The 24,486-nt window shown below is 48.3% G+C and overlaps 2 protein-coding genes across 2 annotated transcripts in view; one reads left to right on the top strand and one right to left on the bottom strand.

Annotated features, from left to right (window-relative positions):
- Positions 1-24,486, bottom strand: part of CMC1 (C-X9-C motif containing 1) — a 957,521-nt gene that overhangs the window by 208,831 nt on the left and 724,204 nt on the right. The window lies entirely within an intron of this gene.
- EOMES (eomesodermin) lies at positions 19,221-24,232 on the top strand. Its single transcript, XM_051610073.1, is given in 7 exon segments — positions 19,221-19,604; positions 19,606-19,973; positions 20,323-20,477; positions 20,794-20,915; positions 21,402-21,560; positions 21,644-21,705; positions 22,387-24,232. Coding segments are annotated over 7 exon segments (1,986 nt in total). The 3' UTR covers positions 23,123-24,232.

Below are 24,486 nucleotides of genomic sequence, written 5' to 3'. Positions count from 1 at the left end.
GTAAAAGGGGCAGGATAGAGTTATGTGGCCACCTCATCACTGGCCCATCTCTGGAGCAAGCTCAGACTGAATTTATTCCCTGAATGTAAACACTGGAAGTTGTGCCAGGGATGCTGGAGGGTCAATGACCCTTTCTCATGCAGAGAGATGAGACTGTGGGCAGAGGGGCATTCAATGCTTGTGTACAGCAAAAGAAAACGAGCCCTTTTTCTGTCTCTAGTTTCCAGTTTGGTTTGACCATTGTCTGATGCTGGTCAGTGAAAGCCAGGCACTGGGCAGGGAAGTGGCAGCCACTGCTCTAACAAGTGGCTTGTTAGTGAGGAATGTCCTACGATAAGAATGGAGCAGCCTTGTCACTTCTCAGCCAATCCTCGGAGGACAATAAGGAAGGAGGACAAAATGAGTGCAGCCCCCCTGGGCCTCCCCTTAAGAGTTTAAAAGCAAAATATTGATTTTGAGTTACCCTGCTTCAACTCAACTTCACTCTCCTGGTATTTTTATTCCCTTGTAGATTTCTGACTCCATTTGTTTTTTAAAGAAATCACTGGTGAAATTGTGGTGTGCCCATGTAACATTCCTGCGCCTAAAAATATGGTCAATTGACACCTTGGAGGTTTCCAGGCAACTCTAACCATTTGTGACATCTTTAGCTGCATCTCCAGTACGTTCAAAACAGATGAAGTGAACGAATTGATTTTAGCTGTATAAAACCCTTGACAAAATCTCTTTGTGGCCATCCAGTTAGTCTCTTGATGATTTGTAGAATATTTGCTTAAGCCATGAACTTGATCCTTCCCACCTCTCCGCTTGTTTTTCAGCTAGCTCTGCCATGGCTTCCCCACTCCTGGATGCACTGCAGTCACCTTCCCCAGAGCTAGAGTAAGAGCCAGAGTCAAACATGAGGTCAGACCTGAAGCATTGTGTATGCCATAATGAACCATCCAAACAGCAAGACATAAGGAAGCAACTTTATTAGGTGTTTTAAATTATTCCAACACCCAATATGCCCAATAAAATCAGAAGATTTGCATAACCTGATTCAAAGCCCTAGCAAAATCAAAATTATTCTTCAGCTTGCTTAAGGAGATAGCACATAGAGCTAACACAGCAAAAGCCCTCCCCTCAGAAAAAAAAAATAAAATAAAATGAGCATTTGCATGTGATGAAACACGCAATAGGCCAGGAATAAACTAAGTACAGAATCTCAATTCCCTTAATCAAATAATCTCCTAAACTGACATTTATGTGTGTGGTCGAAAAGAAATTCTTTTAAAGACATATGGTCTTTGCACTGTACCCTATTTTGGCTCAAGTTCAGTTGTATTAACAAACATATAGATAAATTGTTAATGAGCTTGATTGTTTGGGTTTTTTTAAAGATGCCTCTCAGTGTTTCTAACCCCAGGGATTCAGGCTTGTCCAAGTACAAAGCACAGTAGTCACACATGATAAGCAATCATTTCAGAGCTCAACATTTGGTGTCCCAGCTCCCCTTGACAAAAATGGCAGACAGAGAATCCTGAGATTCTCAGAATCAAGAGACAAGAGCCTGCTGGATATGCTGCTGATGGAACCGTAGTGCTGGGAATAGAACATCCCTCAAGAAGTGTAAGGCATTCTTGGTTAACTAGAGAAAAACTTATCTGAATCCAAGAAAAACAGTAAATGCCTCTACCGGTAGTGTGTGCAGAAGGCTGTGAGCAGGACAGCAAGTATGGTTTTGGCAAAGTATTCGATACATAAAAAAGAGTTTTATGCCCATGCCTAGTGCCCTTGGTTGGCTAAACTGGTAATAACAACCAAATGCTTGTCTGCAACATAAGCCAAAGGATTTCTTTAGTCTCTCCTGCATTGAGCCTAGCCTTTCTAGTTGAGCCAAGAGCCTTTTCTGAAGGAAAGCATCCAATCTGAAGGAAGAGTGACAGATTGTCAGGTAAGGTCATCTTCTAGTGTTTAAAAAAAAAAAAAAAAAAAAAAGGCAAGAAATTTGGTCCTCTAAAATATCTGTTGTTAGAGGAACTGAGGTGATGCCACAGAGCTCATCTTTGCCATCAGCAGGAAGATGTGCTGTTCCCTTCCTCCCACCCCTTCTCTTCTCCAGATGCCCAGTCTGCTCCTCAGACCCTGCTGTGATTCAACTCAGCCAACTATTAATACAGAGAAAATCAAGATTTTAATGTGAATGGCCACAGGAGCATCACACGGATGGTTCTCCATCAGCTGAGTGACCTAATGTGAAGGGCCACGTGAACAGTCAGACAAGTGAGCAGTTCAAAGTGAGAAGGTGGGCAGTGAGCCAAAAATGGGGAAGCAGAGAAGCAGGGGGTGGGAGGAAGAGGGATCATCACTTGAGACCAAAACAGCTTCAGCTTCTTTGAGGACTTTAGTTTTGTGGGGAAAAGGCTACTTGCATAATGTATAGACATACAAAGGAACTTATTTATTCTGCGGTTATCAGTATCAATAAGAAAAAGCTACCCCCTCTCCCACAGCGCGTGGCATCCATATTATCATTTCTTTATTGCATGCAAATAGGCAAGACTTTGGGCTCTGCATCCTGCAGGTGTGCAGCTGCAACCCAGTGTGGAGCAGGAGCTGCTGGAAGATTTGCTCTGCTCGCCATGGTACTGTGCTGTCCTCCTGCAAGTGTGGCTGTTGCCGGGTGTACAGGGACATGCAGGCTGTGTGGCAGCCCAGCCAGTGAGGGACAGCTGAAGGAGCCTTTCCAGATGCATTGGGAGCAGGAGGAATAGCAGCCATCCATAGATGCAGCGTCTGACTTATTCTGCATTGCGGAGGTGAGACCAGATTCCCACTGGCATGATGGCACTGGCTCAGGTTGGGGAGGACCTGGCACCAGTTCTGGTCAGGGAAAAGCTTTAGCTGAGAGCAAGGAACAGCACTGCAGTGTGGTAATGAAGCATGCAGGGCTGCTGCAGGCGGTGATGAAGGAAGGGAGAGTCCTTGAAAGCCTGTGGACTCATCCTGCCACCTTCCCATCACCTGCAGCTTCACCTCTGAGGCCAAGGGGTACAGCATCATGCCCTGGGGTTTCTGGCTGCTCTCTGGTGCATGTGTGGCTTCCTGTGGAGCTGCTCCAAATTGCACTTGTTGGGAGCCTCTACAGCAGCCAGCAGCATGCTGAAAAAAACATCTGAGATGTCTTGGATTTTGCAGCATATGCTTGTTTTAAAAAGCTGCGACCATGTCAGCAAACAGAGCCTGACACATTCTCCCTACCCTCCTGCTGAAACCACAGCACAGTCCATGCTGACCACCCGGCACAAGCAGTGATGTTTTCTCCATCTGCCTGTGTCCATGTTTCAGGATGGTCCTGGGAAGTCTCGCTCTCCCCTCAGCCTTGGGTGGGCAGGATGGGGGTCCACCACAGAGCCACCAGCGGCTGAAGCAATCTCAGCTTAATGCTTCTGGGCTCGTTGAATTTGGGAACAGGCCATGGAGTCTGGAGGGCTGCTGGGATGGGGTGGCAGGGGGGCAGGGGCATTTGCTTTCATGCTGTGCCAGTTGACTTCTGAAGTTTTTCTTTCTCAGCCAGCCAGAGCGAGCCAAGGCAGATTTGCTGAGTGGGTGCTGCTTCCTGCCCCTTGTGCCGACACCCGCCAAATGGCAGGGAGAGAAACAGGGCACCCAGAGGATGCTTCCTCCCTGTTCACCTGCACAGAGGAGCCTCTCCAAGGCACCCATGACTGTGAAGAGGCCGAAGAGCAGCTGCTTCTGTTGGTGAATGTCTGGCAGGGCATCTGCTTGGGAATGATGGGGGAAAGTTTGCTCTCTGATTCCATCCCCGCTGCAGGTGAAGGACAAGCAGGGAAGCTGCAGAAAAAAGCAGGGCAGAAAGAAGTGGGTTGGTGCTGGCTACCAACTTTTGGTTTTGAGGGCTTCACAGATGTAGTCTTTCTGTAGCTGACTGCAGCATGTGAAGGGGGTTGGGGGAGGTGCTGGCTCTCACAGGAAGGATGTCTGCACCATGGTGCAGCCCAGGCCCTCTGCTCTGCAGTGGGCATCCTGGGGGGGTTTTCCCCTCATCCATGAGGCAGATATGTCTTTATACCATCCCTGCTCTCCTACCTGACCGAGGAGTTTTGGATTAGAAATCAGAGCAGCTACAGCACTTCCCCATGGGATGAAGTGCCCCAGAGAGAGAAGGTAAAGGAGCTGCCAGGCAGCAGTGGGACTGCATAGGGGACTGGCCAAAAAAAGTGCAAAGGTAGAGTTAAAAGGTCATGCCTATGGTAAAAATAAGGACTTAACAAAGTTACAGAAACTCAATTATCAGCTAACATGCCCTGCCTACAAATATAACAATCCCTCCTTAGGTGATGAAGTCTGTACATGAAAAATAGTTGACAACCCTGGCTGTGGTTTCCCTAGACAGGCTCTAGCATGGTCAGTCACCCAACCCATTGCTCTTCAAACATGGTAGTTTCTCAAAACCATTTTTTTCTAAGAAAAAACATTCTTCCAAGCCTCCAATTTAAATATACAGAAATCCAGATGGGAGAAGTGTTAATTTGAATTTACACATATGATATCACAGCCTCTAGGGGTTAAGGAGAAGGTAGGAAAATGAAACCTTTCCTTTTTTTCTTGTAAGTAAATTGCATGATTACTTTTTTTAAAGAAAGTGCTGTCTTCCAACTGCCATGCTTTTAATCCTTCCAAAAAACATATTTAGCCATAAGTGGAGTGTTCAGTAAGATCTGTCCACATTCCAGTGTTTAAAAAGGACAAATTATTTTGGTAGCCAAGTCAGGAAAGGTAGCCAAGCTCAACCTAAGACTATTTCTGTACTTGTGCACTGGAATGTAACATAATAAATTTTTAATATTATGCATATTCAATTCTAGAGTGTCAACACCACTGGCAGAACCGTCCTGACTCAGCTGATGCAAGAAGATCCAGAATAATAGTAGGAAAAGGCAGATACGTTGGTGCTCAGGTTATTTAGCACAGCCTTTCCCAGGATGCACTTTCTGAAGATGTCAACAGAGAGTAGCGCCCAGCCCAGGTGCCATCTGCTCTGCTTTTTCATACAGTAGAAGTTTAAAGCATTGAGACCATAAAAAGCTGTTTATATATCCCAGAGTACTGTGATGCTGGCTGCAGGAAACCCAGCTGGCCATGGACCACCATCAGGTAAGCCAGCACTTGATAGGTCTCTGGATATGGAGTCCTGAGAGACTGATGGGGTAATTCAAGGGTACCAGCCACTCTGAGATGACATTAGGGCCTGTCTCAGTGTGCAGCCACCCTGGCCATCCCTGTGCGATGGAGACACATGTACAGTGCAGCTCATGGGGCAATGAGACATGAATCCAGAGCATGCCTGGGAAGGTGGGAAGCAGGTTTGACCTGGGTGCTGGGAAGAACCAGCTCTGATGTAAGAGAGCTCGAGTAAGGATGCCTACACAACTGCCTTACCTGCTCTGAAAAAATAAGAAATGATAAAGATGTAGCTGGGTCACTGGGGAGGAGAGGGTCCCCAGGGATGCTGAGCCTGAGAAGGATGGAGGTGTCAATAAGAGTCTCTGTGGGGAAACACGGCGGGTAAAGTTACAGGGTTCATTTCAGCCCTGGAGAATATCTGCTGACTTCACATGAGCCACAACTGGGAGCATTGGTCTCATTGCTACTGAGAAATATGATGGGGAGGAAACTTGTCATAATTTTTTTTTGTTTAGTCACTGGTTTATTTTCCTGTGAATGGTAGTAACAGTTCAGCCTACAGAGCTGATGTAATTGTGAAACTTTTTTTCAGCTCAAATGCCCCTGCATCTATGCTTTAAAGGAGACTGCCTTAATGGCAGTTTGGCTATAACTAATATTTTTACATAATCTTTTTATTTAACTTGTTTTTTTAATTATGATATTACACTGAAGATTTTTTTATGCTTCTTGTTACAAACATTTTTCTACCTCTTTTTTGCTCTGTTTGCAAGCTCTATAAAGTCAGAATTTCCAAAAGCAACAAGCTATGGCAAGTCAAGTATTCGATCAAGATTTAATAAACATTGCCATGCCCTTCTTTCCTTAAAAGGTTGTTCACCTGTGCCTTTCAGGGCTTCACTATAGCAGAAGTGGGAAGATTTTCTAGTTCATGGACCTTCAAACATTTTCTATGGAAACTGTAACCTCCTTTGGAAAAAAAAAAAAGGTATACGTTACTGGAATTCTTGCAGTTTAACGGGGGATACTATGTGACTGTACTTTTCATAGTCCAGTTTTGGGAATGCCTTAGATATATTCACTGAAAACTATTAGTGTTTGTTAAGAAAGGCTTTGCAGTAAGCTAAAGCATCTCACATAGACCTGTCACTAGTTGACTGAAAAGACTGCAGCAAACTTCAGATGGGTAGCACTGTACAGAGTCCACATCTTTGCAAAGAAATAAGTCTCTGGCAGACTCATATTTATTTGGAAGGAAAGGATGGGTAATAGGGAACAAATTTAAAGACAACTCTGGCACAACCTTTGCTCAGAGTACAGGCATGCAGTTCAGCTACTGAAGTTGGCAAGGCTGTGGTTTCAGCTAGGCATGCTTTAGCTTTTATGGATTCGCACCAGTCCTCTCCTGTAGGTTCTGGCCCCTGGAGCACAGCATATGACCCCTAGCATAACTATGTGGGGTCTGGGCTATGAGCATGGATTTTAAAAGCTGATTTAAGTTTCTGGCTGACAAGATCATGCCACCAATGGATGGCCTGACCCAGCGCAGCACATCATCATTCTAGCTCTTAGCCATATCAGACACCACCAAATTACACCTTGGTGAGAGACACAGAAAGTGTAACTAGACTTGATCTGCCATTGCCCGTTAGTATTCTGAACTGGCAAATTTTTAACTCTGGGTTTTATGAAAGTGAGTATTAAGGAAGGCAGGCAGCGGAGTTGGTTCAGAGAGGTGTAACTGCTTCTGTCCTGGGTGTTTGAGATCAAATCTGGAGTGAGAAACCAGTGCTGTCTGCTTTAACACTCTAATCACTGTTCTGCTTTGCTCAGAGCCAGGAGGGCTGACAATGTTACTGTCCCAGCCCCTGCCAGCTGAGCTGCAGCCAGACCAGCTGCTGAACTGCCAGAGTTGGGGATGCAGCACTTTCAGGAAAATCACCATGTATCTCCATGTGCCTTAAAATGCCACCATAGGTCAGGAGCTGCAACCAGATTTTTGTTTCAGCAAATCCGGTTTTAAGATTCTTTGTGCTAAATAAGAAGTGCTGTGGCCATGGGCCTCAGATGGCTGGGTGGTACACCCACACACGGGCTCGGATTTCTCCAAAACACTGTGGTGGGTTGACTCTGCACCAGCAGCCTTTACACACAGCCTGGGTGCTGCCTACTCCCCTGCAGCTGGTTAAGCCTCCCTCAGGCGCGGAGACCGACTTGACAGAAACGTGACCTGAGCCTAAAGTGGGTCAGCAAGCACCCCGAGTGTTCCAGTGCTGTACGGGTCTACCTCTGCTGAGCAGAGCCCCAGCCCTGGGTGGCTGTGCGGCAGGCAGGCACCAAACCTGGCTAACCTGCCCCAGCTCCTCTGCCACAGAGGGTTCAGCAGGTTGCCTGTGAAATCAGTAGGGGAAGTTTCTACCCCACAGCCCTGGTTTTGTTCCCGTAACGCTGTTTGTCGCCTCCATTGTGCTGATGCAGCTGTTGGTAAGATGGCATGTTGAACCCAGTCACTGAAGTAAGCAGGGTTATAAACACACTCTTTTGGGAAAGTGTAATTTTTAAGCAGAACTAACCCCCAACACTTGATTTACAGCACGGTCTTCCAAATGTTCATACAAACTGAGTCAAGGGGTGAAGACCTGAGCCACAGGGGTAGGCAGGCACCCCAAGGGAATGGGAGGCTCCACGGTCTGGTTTTGTCAATAAAGACAATGCCTGGTGGAACTGCAGCCATAGCCCTTTCGCTGCCTCTTGTAAGAGCTGTTCTCTACCTGGTATGCAGCTCTTGGACTGTAGGTCTTTCATGTGATGCAGAACTGTGCTCTGGTACGTACTTTGTATTCCTCATCTGAGCTACATGCACCGCTTTGATTCCTTCCTCCCATGGGACAGGGTTTTATTGGCTTGCAGATTGCATTCCCTCTGACACAGATTTCTTGCATGCAAATCAAGAAGTTGAGAGGAAGACAAGGTAATGAATATGCTAAGCATGGAAAAGCAGTGTATTGTTATGGTTACATTACAGTGCATTTTAAGCAGAGAACAATCAAATACAAACCGTGCAGAACCAAAAGCCAGCAGTTCTGCATTGAAACATATGAGAACAAAGACATGCCATTGCAGGATTTAAAGTTCTGCTGAAAATAAGTGATAGTGGCTTAAAAGCTTTAGTGAAAGCAAGTGTCTATAATCTGTAAATTGTCACAAATAAATTATTTTCCATATTTTGAACATTTCTGCTTTAATGCAGATTCCTCCTTTAGGTTGCTGAATAAGGAATTGTTATACGGTCAAGTGAAAGGACATGGAGGTGAAAATTTCAATTAAAAACTGCAGGAAAGGCTAGAAAATGGTTGTGTTTAATGATTCTTTCAAGTCACTGAATAAAAACATCATCACAGGGGTTTATCCACTTGGTCAGCACAGGATTTCCACATTTCTTATTGTCCAGCTTTGAACATCAAATATGTGAGCCTATCTTTATTCATCACTGTACCCCTGGATTATAGTTCTTCCAGTTTGAAAAGAACTGGTGATGGTTTGTCTTAGTAGGTTCCCCTATAAATAATGAGATAGCCATAACCAAGGGGTCATTTGCTGCCCTCCCCCTGTTCTGTCTGGAGGTTTTCTGCTTCCCTGAGACACTGGAGTGAGAGGAAGCGGGGCCCATCTGCAACACAGCCTTGGTGGCATGATGCTCTGAGCATCCCACCTGGGCCACCCTCCTAGGGGAGGCAAAGAAAGAGTCAGGCTCACAACTGGGACTCTGTGGGAGGTGGGCAGCAACCTGCTGAGCCCATGCAGCTCAGTGTGTGAATACAGGCAGCCAGGGAATTGGGCTAGGGAAAGCTGCTGGGCTGTGAGGTGTTAGGTGAAGGCTGAGGGCTGCTGCTGTTCGGCTTGGAGACTAGAAGCTTCCGCAGAGCAATTGTGGGAACAGTGACTTCTACCTTGCTGACATGTTGTAGCCCTGGATGCCAACACTTTTTCTCCCGTATTTTCCTTAGTGCTTCTTATTTTGTCTTTTCTCTGCCTTTCAGAATTTCTGAAGGAAAAGAAAAGGCCGTTAAAAATCACATCCCAAAATGCAGCTTCTGTTTTGAGCTTTCTTTGGTTCCAGCAGTAGATTAGTTCTCATCTGTAACACAACGTGCCTCACCAAGAAACCGAATTCTGCCTTGTCATATGATTCATATGTATTTTGTATCTTTTCTATAAATACTTTCTAATTCATTAAAATTAATTCATACAATTATTAAACTGACTTACAAGGCAATGAAATCAAGTGGAACCCACAAAATTCAGCAGCCTGGTCTTCTCTTCCCTGCAACCTTTCAAACAGAGGTGTGCAAGACACAGATTATTGCTTTCTAATTTCTTTTAAATCTTTCCCTCAGCATACTCCTAATAATTTATTTTTCTGTGAAACTGAGTCTCTTGCACTTTTTAACCTTTTTTTTTTTTTTTCTAGGTGATTCCTAATAGTAAATAGTAAAACCAGACTTTAGCAGGAGTTTTGTTCGACTATGGACTTAAAGCATTTTGGCCACTTTGTGTTAAAAGAGAGCCTGTAGATTTGTGTGTGTGCACCTGTGTGTGTTGTACACATACATATATATGTGTGTATATACAAAAGTCTGTGAAAGTGCATAATTTCTTGGCTCTCATCCTAACCTTTGTGCAACTGGGTGCTGGGATCTGGATATTCAGTGTGCTTAGCAGCACTTTTTAATGAAGAGGTGTTTTCTCCCTTGGAGCTGTCATCCTCTGCCACATCACAGACTCTTTCAGACAGAAAAATAATTGGCCACTTTCTCCGAGCATGGAATCGGAGAGCCCCAGAGACCAGTGAAGTGCTCAGCAAACTGGGACAGCAGTTCACAGTGGCACCCACTGGTGTCCCCCTCACCTGGGCTGATGCTGCTTCCCATGCCAGTCCTGCCCTCAGGGGCACCACCCACCCCAAAGCACTTGAATGAGGTCTGGTAGATGCTGCCATGAAATGTGACAGGCAAGACTTAAAACCCCAGAAGGAGACAGGTGAAACAAAGTGGACAATTATTTCCAGAGCTGTTCAGCTACCAGATGGAAATGCAGGCTTGCTTTGCTATTCTGTTTTGGTTTGTTGTTTGTTTTGTTTTTCCTGAAACCTATGTAATTGCTGCCTGGTGGGACCGTTTTCCATGTCTGCAGTACGATTTTTTTAATTATGCTTTAAAGGTGGCTTTTTGCAGCATTTTTTCTACCCAGGCACTCCTGACATCCACCTTTCATCAAATACTCCCCAGAGCTGTTAGCTTTCAGAAATTAGCAGTGCAGTAAAAAATCACCTTTTAGGACCTCCCACCTACTACACAGCTTGTAGAAAAGTGATGAAGGTGTCAAGGTATCTACACAGTCCTCGAGCCCCAGGTGGACATTAAGAGCTCTTGCCTGACAGGAGTGTTCCAGTATCCCACTCCAACCAAATGCTCAAACGCATATACCAAACAGCTTGCCCTGCCCAGGAGAGTAAGTCACTCTGGGTCCAGCTCAGCCACTCACTGCTCGCTGCCCTGATCACTCTTTTTTGTGACAGCACCGACCATGACCCTGCGACATCCCTCTTCTTTTCCCAGTGGCTGGTGACTGAAGCAAGGACAGCCGGTGCCCTGCTCGGCTGCTGGTTGCCATCTGTCCCATGCGTGGAAGGCTCCTGCTTTTGTAGCTAACGCGACCAAAGGACAACATATCCTTCACCTTGCCGTGACACCTCATGGGCTGATCGCTAATGTTTCATTTAGGGGGAAAGGCTGGACAATAAGCCGGAGGTGCAGAGGCTAGAATTCCTCCCAGGAACTAAGGACGGCCATCCTGCAGATCCCGGGTTGTCCCTTGCAACCAGGCAGGCACGAGGCGCACGGGTTTAGGAAGACGCCAGTCACCACCCCACGGGATGGAGGGGCACAGCCCCCTGATCTCTATCGTCATGCTGGGGCTCTGATTTCTACCGGCCCGTGTTGTTCCGCAGCTGTCAACCTCTAAGCTTTAGGCTGTATGTGGGGGTAATTGGAAGGTGGGATTTTAGCTTGAGTAGGGCTGAATAAGGTGTAAACTAGGCAGAAATGTTGCCATTATAAGTTTGCCGAGATCTCACCACCCTGTAGACATCAGGGTCTGACTGCTGACACCAAGCTCCTTGCTACCTTTTAATGGGTTGTACTAAAGAAGGTTGTACTTTAATTTAGATCAACACCGAAGACAAAAGACCAGAAGATTATATTTTTTTCTCACATCCTGTTCATATTAATTACATCCATTCCCTTTTTGCCATTCAGTTCGTAGCTGTGGGCAACAGGAAAACCAGTAACTGCCTGAAACTTGAACGGTGGAGAAAGGAAAGAATATAGTAAAACAAACAAACAAAACCCAAAAAATCCCGAAGTAATATGCTTTTGTGAGATTATTTCAAGTTCTTCTATGATGTTGCTCATTAGTCTGCTCTCGTCTGTATAACTCAAACTCTTCAAGATAAATTATTCCCTCACTAATGTGCTAGGAATCAACATAATCATCTGTGCTAGAAAAAAGCAGGGTTCATACTTCACTCATTGAAGCTAATTGGAGAGAAGTGGTGCAGGGCTCCTTTCACATTGTCCTTGTGTCATCGAGAAGCAAATCATGGTGGCAAAGACGCGATGGGTTCTGTTGTTGAGTGAGGGGTGTGGTTTTTTGTTGTTTTATGGGGAGGTGGAGGCGGATGCGTAGGTTAATTTTTTCATTATTGCATCTTCATAACGTCACTTCGTTCTGCGCTGCATGTCTTAAACATCTGCTGCTAAAAAAACAAACCAACAAACAAAACAGACAAACACCAAACTGAGACGGACAATTCTTCAGGGCTGATAACAACGGCAAAAACTTCCTGCCTGGAGTGAGGGAACATCTCACCAGGGTGTCCGCAGCCGTTTCCTCCTCAGCTAGTGTTTTTCTGATGGAAGCTGCCCCCTTTTTTTTTTTTTTTTTTTTTTTCCTTCCCTCTTTGCTATTTTTTTTCTGGTCTTTCTGGCCATTTAAGCCGAGCCGGGTGCCAGCCCCGGCCTCCGGCCCCGGAGGGTGCAGGCTCCGCAGGTGCGGGCACCTTTGAAACTCCCGCTCCTGCCAACGGGTTTCCGAGACGAAATTCACGTGGCAAAGAAAGTGCCCATTTGCTTCGATTATTTTCTAACGACTCTGCTCGCCTCCGCCTTTGGTCTTGCTAGTACCCAGATGGGTAATTTTGGAGCTATCTGCGTGCATAAACTTGTTTTGAAGGCGCAGGGTTCTGTGCACTCAGGTACTTAAAAAAGCTTAGTGGGAATTAACAACTGAATGGGGAGCCCTAAGCACCCCGACGTGGGATCACAGGGACTTCAAAGCGCCGGGCGTTAATCCGCCCGGATCGCTCACCACCGCCCCGCGCTGGGGTGAGGATGAGGATGAGGATGGGATGGGGATGAGGATGGGGCTGCAGCGCCCGCCCCCTGCCCGCCGGACCCCGGCAGGGCTCGCTCGGGGGGCGGCGGCGGTTTCAGCCGACCCTCCCCGCGTTTGGTGTCGGGGAGAGGGGAGAGCTCCCCGGTGCTTTCCGCAGGTCGGAAGATTTGGCAGCGATGTTTCACACAATGGTTTAAAAAGCGGGGAAGGTTGGGCGGGGGCCGGTATTACTCCCCCCCGCCCCCGCAGCCCGAAACTGCCTGAGGGGCGGCGGGCGAGGAGCTGGCTTGGAGCAGCGCTCCTGGCCGGGGCCGCTCCCCGCCTGCGATGGCCCCGCGGCTGGAGGGACCGCGGGTGTGGGGAGTGTTTGTACGGACCTGGAGCTTCCCCTTTCTCCCTTCCCCCTGCCACAGACCCCCCTGTTCGCTTGCAGGGCACTTTCGGGGCGAGAGGCCCCTGCGGTCCCCTCTCTGTTGTGCTCTCCCCTGCCCTGATCACCCCTCCGGGTCCCTGTCCTCCTCTCCCTACCCCGAGCAGGCCTGGACCGGCTGCAGGGAAAGATGCCGGCTCCATCCCTTCCCCGATAGCAACCGGCTGCTCGTGGAAACCGGGGCAAGCGGTAGTAAACCTGAGCCCTTCCCAGGAGGGGAACCCTACAGCTCTCTTCTCACCTTCCCGGAGAGTACATATGTCGTCCCTGCTCTGCTTTCTGCTTATTTTTATAGCGGACTCGCCCATCACGGCAGCTATTTAATATGTGGTTCCCTGCTAGGCCTTGCTGTTTGATTGCTGTCACAAATGTTACCAGGTGAAATTCCTCATTGCTTCTGCAATTACATGGTAGCCCACTGCTACTGGCTCTTCCAGCCCCTCGAGTTAATTGTTTTCCCACTGTAAGCCTCATACTGCATGCACAGAGAGCAAACAAAACCCCAAACCCTCCAAAACTCATATTTCTCAGCTATTATGTTATCAGCGGGAAATATTTCATGGCTCTGACATCATAAGCCCTGAGCAGCATGAAGTTTGTCAGGGCCTTCGCGTGATGAATTTAAAGTGTTAGAACAAAAAGCAGACCATCTTTGTACAGCATTTGATCTGCAAAATACAGTTGCTGAGATTTAAACAGCACAGGTGAATCCAGTCACTTTCAATAGTTGTTTCTGATACAGAGCAGGGCAAACAAGCCCAAATCAGCAGTTGAAAACTATCGGCAATACATCTGTAAATACAAGTAAGATCAAACTGCCTGGATCTGTGGCTGTAACACCCATGTCATGGATCCTATTATGTTCTCACGTGTCTATTACATGACCTTCAGTGCGGCTATGGGCACAAGTCTATAAGCCAATAAGTGATCTTGCTTTAAAACCCTGGAAAAGGTGCTAGGCATCCCTCATTAAACCTACTGGAGGGTGAAAAGGCAAGCATTTAAGAAGGGCTGTTTGGAGATCCCTATGCATGAATAATACAAAATATGAACTGTTGATCGTGGTTATGGTGGGGTTTGTGATCCTAATTGCAGTCTCTTCCTTAAGTTTCTACAATTCGATTTGGAGTAAGAAAAGTCACCGGAAGCTAAAGCAAATTTAAAACTTTTCCTCATCTCCCATATTGTAGGTTTCCCAATCATGTGTCAAAATGACAAAGGCATCTGCTTTACGAAGACTTTATGTTTCTCAAACACTTTCTTTTTTTCTTTCTTTAGCCAGTAGGGTACCACAGGCCCAATGACAGAAAGCTGTTGTGTGGTCTTACCTAGCAAAACTATCCATTGCCAAGAATTCAATCCAAGTGCCATGTTTATGCTTGTCCATGCTTATACTGCCATCTTTTACCAATTAGAATCAGATTTTGACTAGTTTTCACTAATAATTTTTCCCTTTAAATTTGAAATCACAGACAAAGATTTTTAGGTGCTATTTTTCTTTGAAGGAGAAGAAAGGAAGTGACCAATAAGGCTGCTTTGAATACCACTTTCTTTTCAAATACTGAGTTGTTTCTTCCAGCTTCTGATTCCTTGAGTCCCGTCTGTTCTTTTTGTTTCACCTCTCTCAGCTAGAAAAGGCTATTCTGTCCCATTTTTATAAATTACCCCCATACTACTTATGACGCTCATGCACACTTATGTCCTTCTATTTTTTTTTTTTTTTTTCATGTGTATGTCTGCATGCTGCCTTTTAAAATTGGTTTCGATAACTAAGAAACTGACAGGAAAATGGATTTAATTACCAAAGAGTAAAACTGCTGTTCACGCGACACCATCGCCAGTTAATATTGAAGATAACAGGTCTTGGGTTTTGTAGGGTTATATCGACTTCTATTTCGTGTCCATATCTGCTTCAACAACAGTTGACTCTAATTTTTAACCCTTTGGAGTTTCAATTTTCACAAAATAGTAGATTTTAAGTTATACTTGTATCTTCGGGACAGTGTATGTCTGCACACTAGAAGTCCCACTTAGCAAAAACTAAAATGGAATCATGGTCTTTGAAGCTAAAGCGGAACTTCTTTTAATCAGAAAATAAAGAACATGTTTAATTAATTTTGTCTCCTAGCATTCCCACAAAAGACATGGCTGCTGTCTCTATTTGATGGATGAAACAACCTGAGCACTGGAAGAGTGTATTTGGCTTTTTCATAAAAGTAGCTCCTGAAGTGACAAACTGAAATGCCGAGCCTTGTGCAGGCATATTAATACCTTCTTGATTTTTCTGAGTGATGTAAGCATTCATCAGACTTGGAAAGAAAGATATGAAGATTTGAAAAAGGCAGCACTCACATATAATTAGCCACATCTGAAAAATTTCTGATTTAGTGATTTTTAAAGTAAAATTGAGAGGTGGTGGAAGAGTGGCAAGTCCTCTGAAGGTGTTTAGAAGTATCGTCCTTCCTTTGCATATACACTGTATGTAGCTGAAGAGGAGGAGGGGAAAAAAAAAAAAATAAAATTAAAAAAAGCCAGACTGGATCACTGGAAAAACAGAAAATATGCAAAATCCCAGCACATAAGCTGAAAGTATTGAAGCCCTTTGGGGATGAGATGCTAGCAAATTGAAGAGGACATCCAGAAACTAACAGCCAGTTTTAAACCCCAAATAGGGGCAAAGCAAAAAATTACCTCACAGAAACTCTTCAAACATAATGCTCAGAAAATACCTGTCAATCCTGCCGTGGTGGCAGCAGGACTTCAGGAAAAGTCTACAGTGATGGAGAAGCATGGCAATTGTTTCTGATAAATTTGTTAAGGTGTCTATATAGACTCAGTGGTGTGTGTATCCATATTTATAAGGACAAAGAACATACTTGGCTATAAATGGTGATACATGGACTTCCATATATGTATACATAAACATATACACATGCATACGCACAAACTCCTGATAGAACAGATTTTATGGATCCAAACTTCTTTCCCCCTCTTAGGCCCTACTGAAAGGTACTTCAGTGGAATAGTTTCAGTCCCACGAGTCTAAGCCATTTGTTGAAGCGATTTTCTGGTATACTGACCTCCGACGACGGAGGAACGGGCTCAATCCCAGCCCGAACGCGAAGGACAAAATAATTCAGTACGGTGGCACGCCACTAACTTGGGCTGAGGAAAATGAGCTCTTCTGTAGCAGCTTTTCTGAAAGTCAGAGACGCTCCTAATTTGAATAAACCCCGGGAGTATATTTGAATAAAGCCTGACAAAAGCACGAGAATCTGCAACCCTTCAAAGACCTACATTTTCTTTCAATATTCTTTTTGTGGTTTGGAGGTTATTTTAGTAGATTTACGAACCTAACATGCTCCTTTCTGTTTCACCAGCCTCTGCTGTTTCTTCTGTCTTATCTCTAAGATAACATCTAAAGCATTGCTGGACCCATTCAGAAATCTCCTGTCCCACGCATGACTTGAAACATCCCGCAGCTTCGTATGGGAATGTTCCCCTGCCAGACCTCGCGGGGATCGGGGACAGGGAGCCGTTTTGCAGGAGTCCGGGCTCGGGGGACATTCCCCGGCTGCCTCCCCGACCCTCAGGGAGAGCAGATTTGCAGGCTAAGGGAATGACAAATATTGGGTCCCAAGAGTTTCGCTGATGACTGCGACAGTGACTTTAATTTGAGGTGTGCGGGAGGGGATCACAGCTCTTCCCGTACCATAAGGAATGAATGAACAAGCCACCGAGTTACAGGCGGTTCCCTGAAACCCTCGCAAGGTCTCCGGGCCGACAGGGCTCCCGGGGGGATCAGCTCAGACACCGCCGCCAGGCTCCTGGCTCAGCGGGAGCTGCGGGGTGCGAGGCAGGGATCGAGGCCAGGCTGCTGCTCTCCCGAGCTCAGCTGAAAATAACCCCGAGTCTGGAAAGTGCTGGAGGAATCCTTCGTTCGTTAAGAGCCTCACCCCAAGCGTATTTCGAACCAAACTGGAAAGCTCTCCCTTTTCTAGGACGGCCACTGTTTTCCCGCCCCCCTCTTCGGAGACAGTGCAGTCCGCAGGAAACCTAAGCCACATCGCAAGCTTTTCTACCTTTATCTGTTAAACGCGAGGCTAGCCGAGTTTTGGAGGAAAAAACAAACAAACAAACAAAAAAACCCCACACAACAAACTACAGACCCGCAGCAGCCCTGAACTACACGATACCTGTCCTGCGGGGATGCTTTAAATCACGGGACACTTTTAGTCTATAATCTTGTAAAATTAATTCCCCGAAACCCTGCGTAGTAGTTCAGTAAAACCTTCCCTCTGACCTAGCCCAGGAAAGGCAGGACGGGGGCGGGGGGGAGGCTCAGTCCGGCAGGATGCTCCTAGTTTAGTTTTGCTTTCGAAGCAAGGCTAACCCGGCCGGGCTCTGCTCCCCTTCTCACCCTGCGGTGAATGCCAACACCTTGCCAAGAAGCAGCCCCGGCGAAAGGGCAGCAGCGCGCAGCGGCAGGTTCGCTTCGTGCTGGGGCACCGGGCTGCTTCCACGCTTTTTTATTGTCTTCTTCGGTAGGACGAGATCAACGCAAAAAATGGGACCAAATGTTATCCCGGAGAGCACGGGTGGTTAGGGCTGAGGGCAGGGGATTCAGTGCCTCTCCTCGGCTCCCGCTTGTCTGGCCGCAGCCGGACGTGGGCACAGCAGGAGCCGGTTTTGCAGATTCTCGACTCCCATCTGGGCTAGGGATCCAGCCCCGGTTGGCCTCAGAGCCCGCGGTGCCCGTTCCGTGTCCCGGCGGGCACCCCCACCCGCCACCGTGCGAACCCCAAACTTGCGCAAGAGCCGCATCCCTGCAGGGCTCACCCCAGCAGGGCTCTGCCCGCGCCGCGGCCCGGGGCTTCGGCTGCCGCGGTCAATTGCTGGCGATTTATTGCAGTTACCCGGGACCCGGCGCGGCTCGCAGGGAGCGGGGGTCGAGCGGAGGCTCGGCGGGGCGGTCGGCGGAGCTCGGCTGCTCCAGCCCGGCCGTTTCCCCGCTCCCGCCGGATCCTTCCGTCAAACAACGAAATCCCCGCCGCTCGGCAGGTCTGGTTTAAAATTCGGCCGTGAGGAGGAGGCAGGTTTTTTGCAGCGCTCCCCGCGAGCTGTCTGGCGGTGAGCAGAGGGCGAGGTGCTGCGGATTTGTGGCTGCAAATCGTTCACGCAGGCTCTGCCAGCTCCGCAAAATCACACGGGCATCTACGCCTTCCCAAGTTCTGTTCCCTTAACCTTTGGGGCAAAAGGGTCCGGTTTTTGCGCTGAGAGAAAACGCCAAACATATCTGGCACCTGCCTGAATTTTAAATCTGCCTTTCCCTGTGGGAGATGCTGAAGGGGAACGCGGGTTGCGAGGAACGGACTGCCGAGTTCCTGGCAATTGAAATTGCGATTCGAGCCCGCCGCTTCCCATAGGGATGGCGAAACGTTTCACCCCCATGATAACGATGCTGCCCGGGGAGCGGAGACAGGGGAAGGCGGATGCAGGGCTCAGCTGAGGCACAAGCCCAATTGTTTGAACGGCGAGACTGCCAGCAGGGGGGCGGTGGGGGTAGTGTCACCCGCCCCGTCTCAGCGGCCCGGCGGATCGCCGCCCTCCCTCCCTGCTGGGTGCCGGGACTGGGACCAGCTCTCTACCCCGTTTTCCCTTTCGTCCTCATCCCTCTCTCCTCGCAGCGGATTCTCCTCTCCGTGCCCGAGCGGCTCTGCGCCCGGGAGAACGGTGGCACCTGGGCAAAAGGTCTTTTTTGGGGGAAGGGAAACCCGGGCCCTTCAGTGCGGCCGCCGCGGTGTGAGGCGGGCGCTCACCGCACTCTGAGCGGCGCGGCTCGGAGCCCCTCCGGTAGCCGGCTGCGGGAAGGAGGCACGAGGAGGGGGGATACACACTAGAGTCACAGGTGACTTGTTCCAATTAGTAGCTGTCTAATTAAATTAGTGTCACGCGGCCCAGCCAATGGGCCGGCGGGGGTGGAGGGCGACGATGAGACAGCCCGGCGCAAGCCCCTCCCCGGCGGCCCGAGGAGCCCGCCGCGCTGGTATAAATCGCCTCGGCGGAGGCTCCGCCGCAGCGCTGCGCGGCCGCGGGTAGGGTTGGGTATTAGGAAGCGTGGGCGCTTCGCCGCGCCCGCCCGCGGAGGATGCAGCTGGGCGAGCCGCTGCTGGCGACGGCAGCTGGGGGGGCTCTGCCGGGAGCCCCCTTTTACCCGCTGGAGGGCGGTGGGCGCGGCGGCGGGGCCGGAGCCGGAGCAAGCGGCGGGTCCCGCGGGCCCCCTCCCCGGCCGGCTTCACCGCAGCGTCTCGACCTGGACAAGACGCCCAAGAAGTTCGGGGCAGCCCCGGCCATGCTGAGCGAAGGGGAGGCGGGCGAACCGCCCTTCGCCGCCCCCAAGCCGGACGGCCGCAAGGCCACCCCCTGCGGGGAGGAAGAGCTGCCCCCGGCCGCCGCCGCCCGCTACTCCATGGACAGCCTCAGCCCCGAGCGCTACTACCTGCAGTCCCCCGGGCCGGCCGGGGCCGAGCTGGGGGGGCCCCTGCGCGCTCTTCCCCTACCCGCCGGCGGCCCAGCACGGAGCCGTCTACCAGCCACCCGGAGGGCCGCGTTACCCCTACGGCTCGGTGCTGTCGCCCGGCGGCTTCGCGGGCTCCGTCTGCCCTCCCGGCGGCCGGGCGCAGTTCGGCGGTGGCAGCGGGTACCAGTACGGGCAGGCGGGGGCCGGCGGACCTCTCTACGGTCCCTACCCGCCGGCGTCGGGCTCCTGCGGCGGGCTTGGGACGCTGGGGGTGCCGGCCGCCGGCCCAGGGCTGCGAGCACAGGTCTTCCTCTGCAACCGGCCACTCTGGCTCAAGTTCCACCGGCATCAAACGGAGATGATCATCACCAAGCAGGGCAGGTAAGAGGGCAGGGGGGAACGGAGAGAAGTGGTGGGAGGGTGCTCCGGGCCGGCCCAGCCCGGTGCTCGGCAGCATTAGCCACTCTCCCGGGAAGGAGATGCGTGCCCTCCCCGTCGATGGGGCTGCGGCCCGGGGATGCTTGCCTCGAGAAGTGGCTTTCCCTTTTTCCCTACAACAGCTGGGCGGATGATGAGCTGGGGAATCGGTTTGGGCTCATCGTCTGCCTCCCTGGTCCCTCTGGTGATGGGTCAGACGGGGCACCCGGAGGGGCCGCTCCAGCTGCCGCAGGAGCCCGCGCCCCATCCCCTGGCCCGCCTCGCATGCGGTATGTTGTTCTCCTCTCCCCAGGAGGATGTTTCCTTTCCTGAGTTTTAACATCACCGGCCTCAATCCCACGGCCCACTACAACGTATTCGTGGAGGTAGTGCTGGCGGACCCCAACCACTGGCGTTTCCAAGGGGGCAAATGGGTGACCTGCGGCAAAGCAGACAATAACATGCAAGGTAGGTGTGGGATCTCTAGGGTCTCCCTGCCGTCTTCCCCTCTGGTCGGCTTCCTAGAAATGCTTCCCACTTCGCCCCCCTCTGCGCAGGGGATTCCCCACCTCCGGTATCCCACTGCGTGCAGAACTACGCTTTTAAGGGGGGGTTTGCAACTTAATTTCCGTCCCCTCGGTATGTGATGCTATGGGGGGGTACATCGGGGGATCCGAGGTGCTCCCTGGGCTTTGCTGCCCGCCCTGCGTCGCTGCTCCAGGCTGTCGGCGCTGGAACGAGGCTGCTGTGCCCGGCAGCCGCTTCACGGGCTTGTTTTTCTCAGGCAACAAGGTGTACGTTCACCCCGAGTCGCCCAACACCGGAGCTCACTGGATGAGGCAGGAGATTTCTTTCGGGAAACTGAAGCTAACGAACAATAAAGGTGCTAACAACAACAACGCGCAGGTAAATGGGGAGGGGGAGAAAGGCAGGGGAAGGCAGGCTCGAGGGGGTCTTGGTGACTCAGCCAGGGGAGCCCTGGGCTTTACAATACTTAGCGGAGCCGCTAGGTCACTGTTCTTCTGACTTGTTATCTTCTTGAACTGGATGGGAGAGCTTGTTTTGTCTTCTAATTGTCTTAATAAGAAGCAATGTCAGAAATAGGTGTGTGAATGGCTTTGGTTTTGGCTAATGTATTTATCTTCGGAGTTGCCCTAGAAGTGGGAGTGTAGCTGATAACTCTTGATTTCCTGCGTTTACAGGTTTTAGCATATTAATAATCTAGTGAAACAGGGCTACAAGATCTGAATCTCCTGTTAACAGTTAAAATTGTTCCATTTCCGAGTCAAAATATTGCAATTTGCAGGAAGAAAATGTCAGGCTATAAAATAGGTATTTTAACATTAGATGCAGTTTGTCTAAAGATCTTGTTTCTTCCGTGGTTCCTTTCAGATGATAGTACTGCAATCTTTACACAAGTACCAGCCCCGGCTTCACATTGTAGAAGTAACTGAAGATGGTGTTGAAGATCTGAATGATTCCTCAAAGACTCAAACATTTATTTTCCCTGAAACGCAGTTCATAGCAGTTACAGCATATCAAAACACTGATGTAAGCATGGATGTGTACAATTACAATAAAATTGTCTGAAAGGTTCAACATGGCATCTTACTATATTCTGCTTTCACTTTTAGATTACCCAGCTCAAAATTGACCATAATCCTTTTGCAAAAGGCTTCAGAGACAACTATGACTCGTGAGTACATTTGTCTTCTCTAGCTGCTGTTCCTGTCTGGGAGGAATGATTCTGGCCTGAAATGTGTGTGAAAGTTTTTCTTTAGATGCTATTTGGGTATTCAGAAGTTGTAATACTTCTACTGGCAGCTTTACTAGCTGATGTGCTCCTTTGCAAGACATTGAATGTCTGTCTAATGCCATTAAACTGTCTGTTTGAATAGTTACCATATTGTCTTGACATATCTTCCTTCAAGTTTCTGACTTCTGGTAGAAAATTCATACTAGCAGAACCTAGCTGGCCTGTAGATTGGCAGTAGTGTATCAAGGATCTCCATAGAGCAGGCAGCTTCTTCAAATTGCTAGCAGAATTGCTTAATGCTCAGCCTCTAGCATCAAATGGCCTTTGAAAAGCTGTATGTATACAAGTGTGGCTTCTGGGAGGAAGGTGCTGTACCTCATTTAAAATAGGTTGGCTGGCAGAGGACAGTGTATATTTGTAGCAGCAATACTATTGATAAATTTTATACTGCTCTTGGGGAAAACAATCTCAACTCCTAAACTGGATAAAAAGGAACATCCAGTTAAACCTAGTAGTGATTGTAATAAAGAGTAATTTGGCTTCTTCCTGGTTTTGTTTTGTTTTTACTGCCATACTAGAATTGTAAAGAGCAAAACTCAATATTTCTCTTTTATGTTGTAGCATGTACACAGCTTCAGAAAATGACAGATTAACTCCATCTCCCACGGATTCTCCTAGATCCCACCAGATCGTCCCTGGTGCCCGATACAGCGTGCAGCCATTCTTCCAAGAACAGTTTGTCAACAACCTGCCCCCCACCAGGTTTTACAATGGTGAGAGAACTGTACCTCAGACAAACGGCTTGCTCTCCCCGCAGCAGAATGAAGAGGTGGCCAGCCCTCCTCAGCGGTGGTTTGTTACGCCTGTACAGCAGCCCAGTGCCAACAAACTGGACATGAACTCTTATGAGACAGAGTATTCTCCTAGCACCTTGCTCCCTTATGGCATTAAATCCCTCCCCCTTCAGACATCCCATGCACTGGGATACTACCCTGACCCTACATTTCCATCCATGGCAAGCTGGGGGAGCAGGGGCTCTTACCAGAGAAAAATGACAACAGGATTACCTTGGACCTCCAGAACAAGTCCCCCAGGTTTCTCTGAAGACCAGCTTTCCAAGGAGAAGGTGAAAGAAGAAATCGGCTCATCCTGGATAGAGACTCCACCCTCCATAAAGTCTCTAGATTCAAATGATTCTGGGGTCTACACGGGTGCTTGTAAGAGAAGACGCCTCTCCCCTAGCACTTCTAGCAATGAAAATTCCCCAACTATGAAATGTGAGGACATTAATGCTGAGGACTATAGCAAAGACACTTCTAAAGGCATGGGCTACTATGCATTCTATTCTAGTTCTTAAAAGCATCCTTTTATTCCAATTGGCTGTTTTTTTCAGGGTGGCCTTGGTTTGTTTGTTTGTTTTGGTTTTTTTGCATTACAATTGCCAAAAAGACTCTTGCCTTCCACCTTGAATTGTTGTGTGCAATTCTAAAGAAGGTGCCAAAGCTTTTTGACTGTTGCAGGGAAAGATCAAACTATATGCTAGAATCCTTCCCCTCTTTTAGAAGGAACCACTTCTGAAAGCTCTAAGCTGGAGCCTAGATTTTTACAATTATGTGGCTTATTTATTGGAGACACTAAAGTGTACAGTTGGGCTTGGCTCAGAGGCCTGATCAAATCTATGCACTCCTGAGCAAGGATATAGCGGGGGTAGGATTGCAAACTTAGTTTTCTTCCCTGCTGCCCCTCTGATAAAAGGGAGCTTGGTTGCAGGTAGCTGCACAAATGCCATAGTCAGTTTTAGACTGAGCTGGCTTCTTCAACCCTTGTCTGCAGCATAGTTAGCTGAGTTGAATATTGCTCAGCTAAGGCTTTCTTTGGCAGAAGATGGCCAAAATAAGGCCTGCTTGCCAGGCAGGTTTTTGACTTGAAGGTTTTCTTGCTTAAGATGGGGTTACTGTGACCAAATCAGACTTTTCTTAGTGTAGAACTTGCATTAAAAAAAGCCTCCATCCCAAAAGCCTGTCCTTTATTGAGGTGGCCAAAAAACAAAAGTGTACAGTTGTGTTTTGTCTAGGTACATTGTAGAATATTGTGGCATAATGTATAAATAGTTGACCTATAGCTGTTCAGTCAGAAGGACCTCCACTGGTGCTTTGAAGTTCAAAAGGCTTTTCTTGTTTTTGTTAACCAAACGGCGTATGGTGCATTACAGAAAATATGAACAGATTTCTGTTTGTGTCTGTAAAGCTGCCCTGTACAAAACTGGAAGTGATGTAACTTACCCACTCTTCTTGCCTATAGTTTCAGCCATTTTCAATTGATTAACCTGAGAGCACTGGCACACAAACTTCTCCCAGCAAAACTTGGTTCTGTTTTCTTTTTCTATGTACAGAGTAGTAATTTTTAATAAATGTGGTTGTGCCAGGGGTAAAAGTGGGGGTGCCTCTCTGCATCTTTTTTGCTCTGCTGGGTGTTTCAGGTGGGGGTTGGAGGAGGGAGTGCACTCCTGGGGGTCTGAGTTGTCTCTGAAATCTAGCCATTCCTACAGAGTTGGTTTTGTTGTTGGTTTTTTGTTTGGGTTTTTTTTTTTCCCTAGGTTACTTATCTCTCACGTTGTCATCTGTGTATGGATTTTTTTTTTTTGTTATCGTAGTTTGCCACAGTTCTCATATGCTTTTCCCCAGGTTTAAGCCCCTGGGCTTCGTCCAAAAATCTGAGGGT

Source organism: Apus apus, chromosome 2 (genome assembly GCF_020740795.1).
Source record: "Apus apus isolate bApuApu2 chromosome 2, bApuApu2.pri.cur, whole genome shotgun sequence".
NCBI lineage: Eukaryota > Metazoa > Chordata > Aves > Apodiformes > Apodidae > Apus > Apus apus.
Note: the sequence above shows the minus strand (reverse complement) of the source record. Positions and strands in the feature narration are given on the sequence as shown.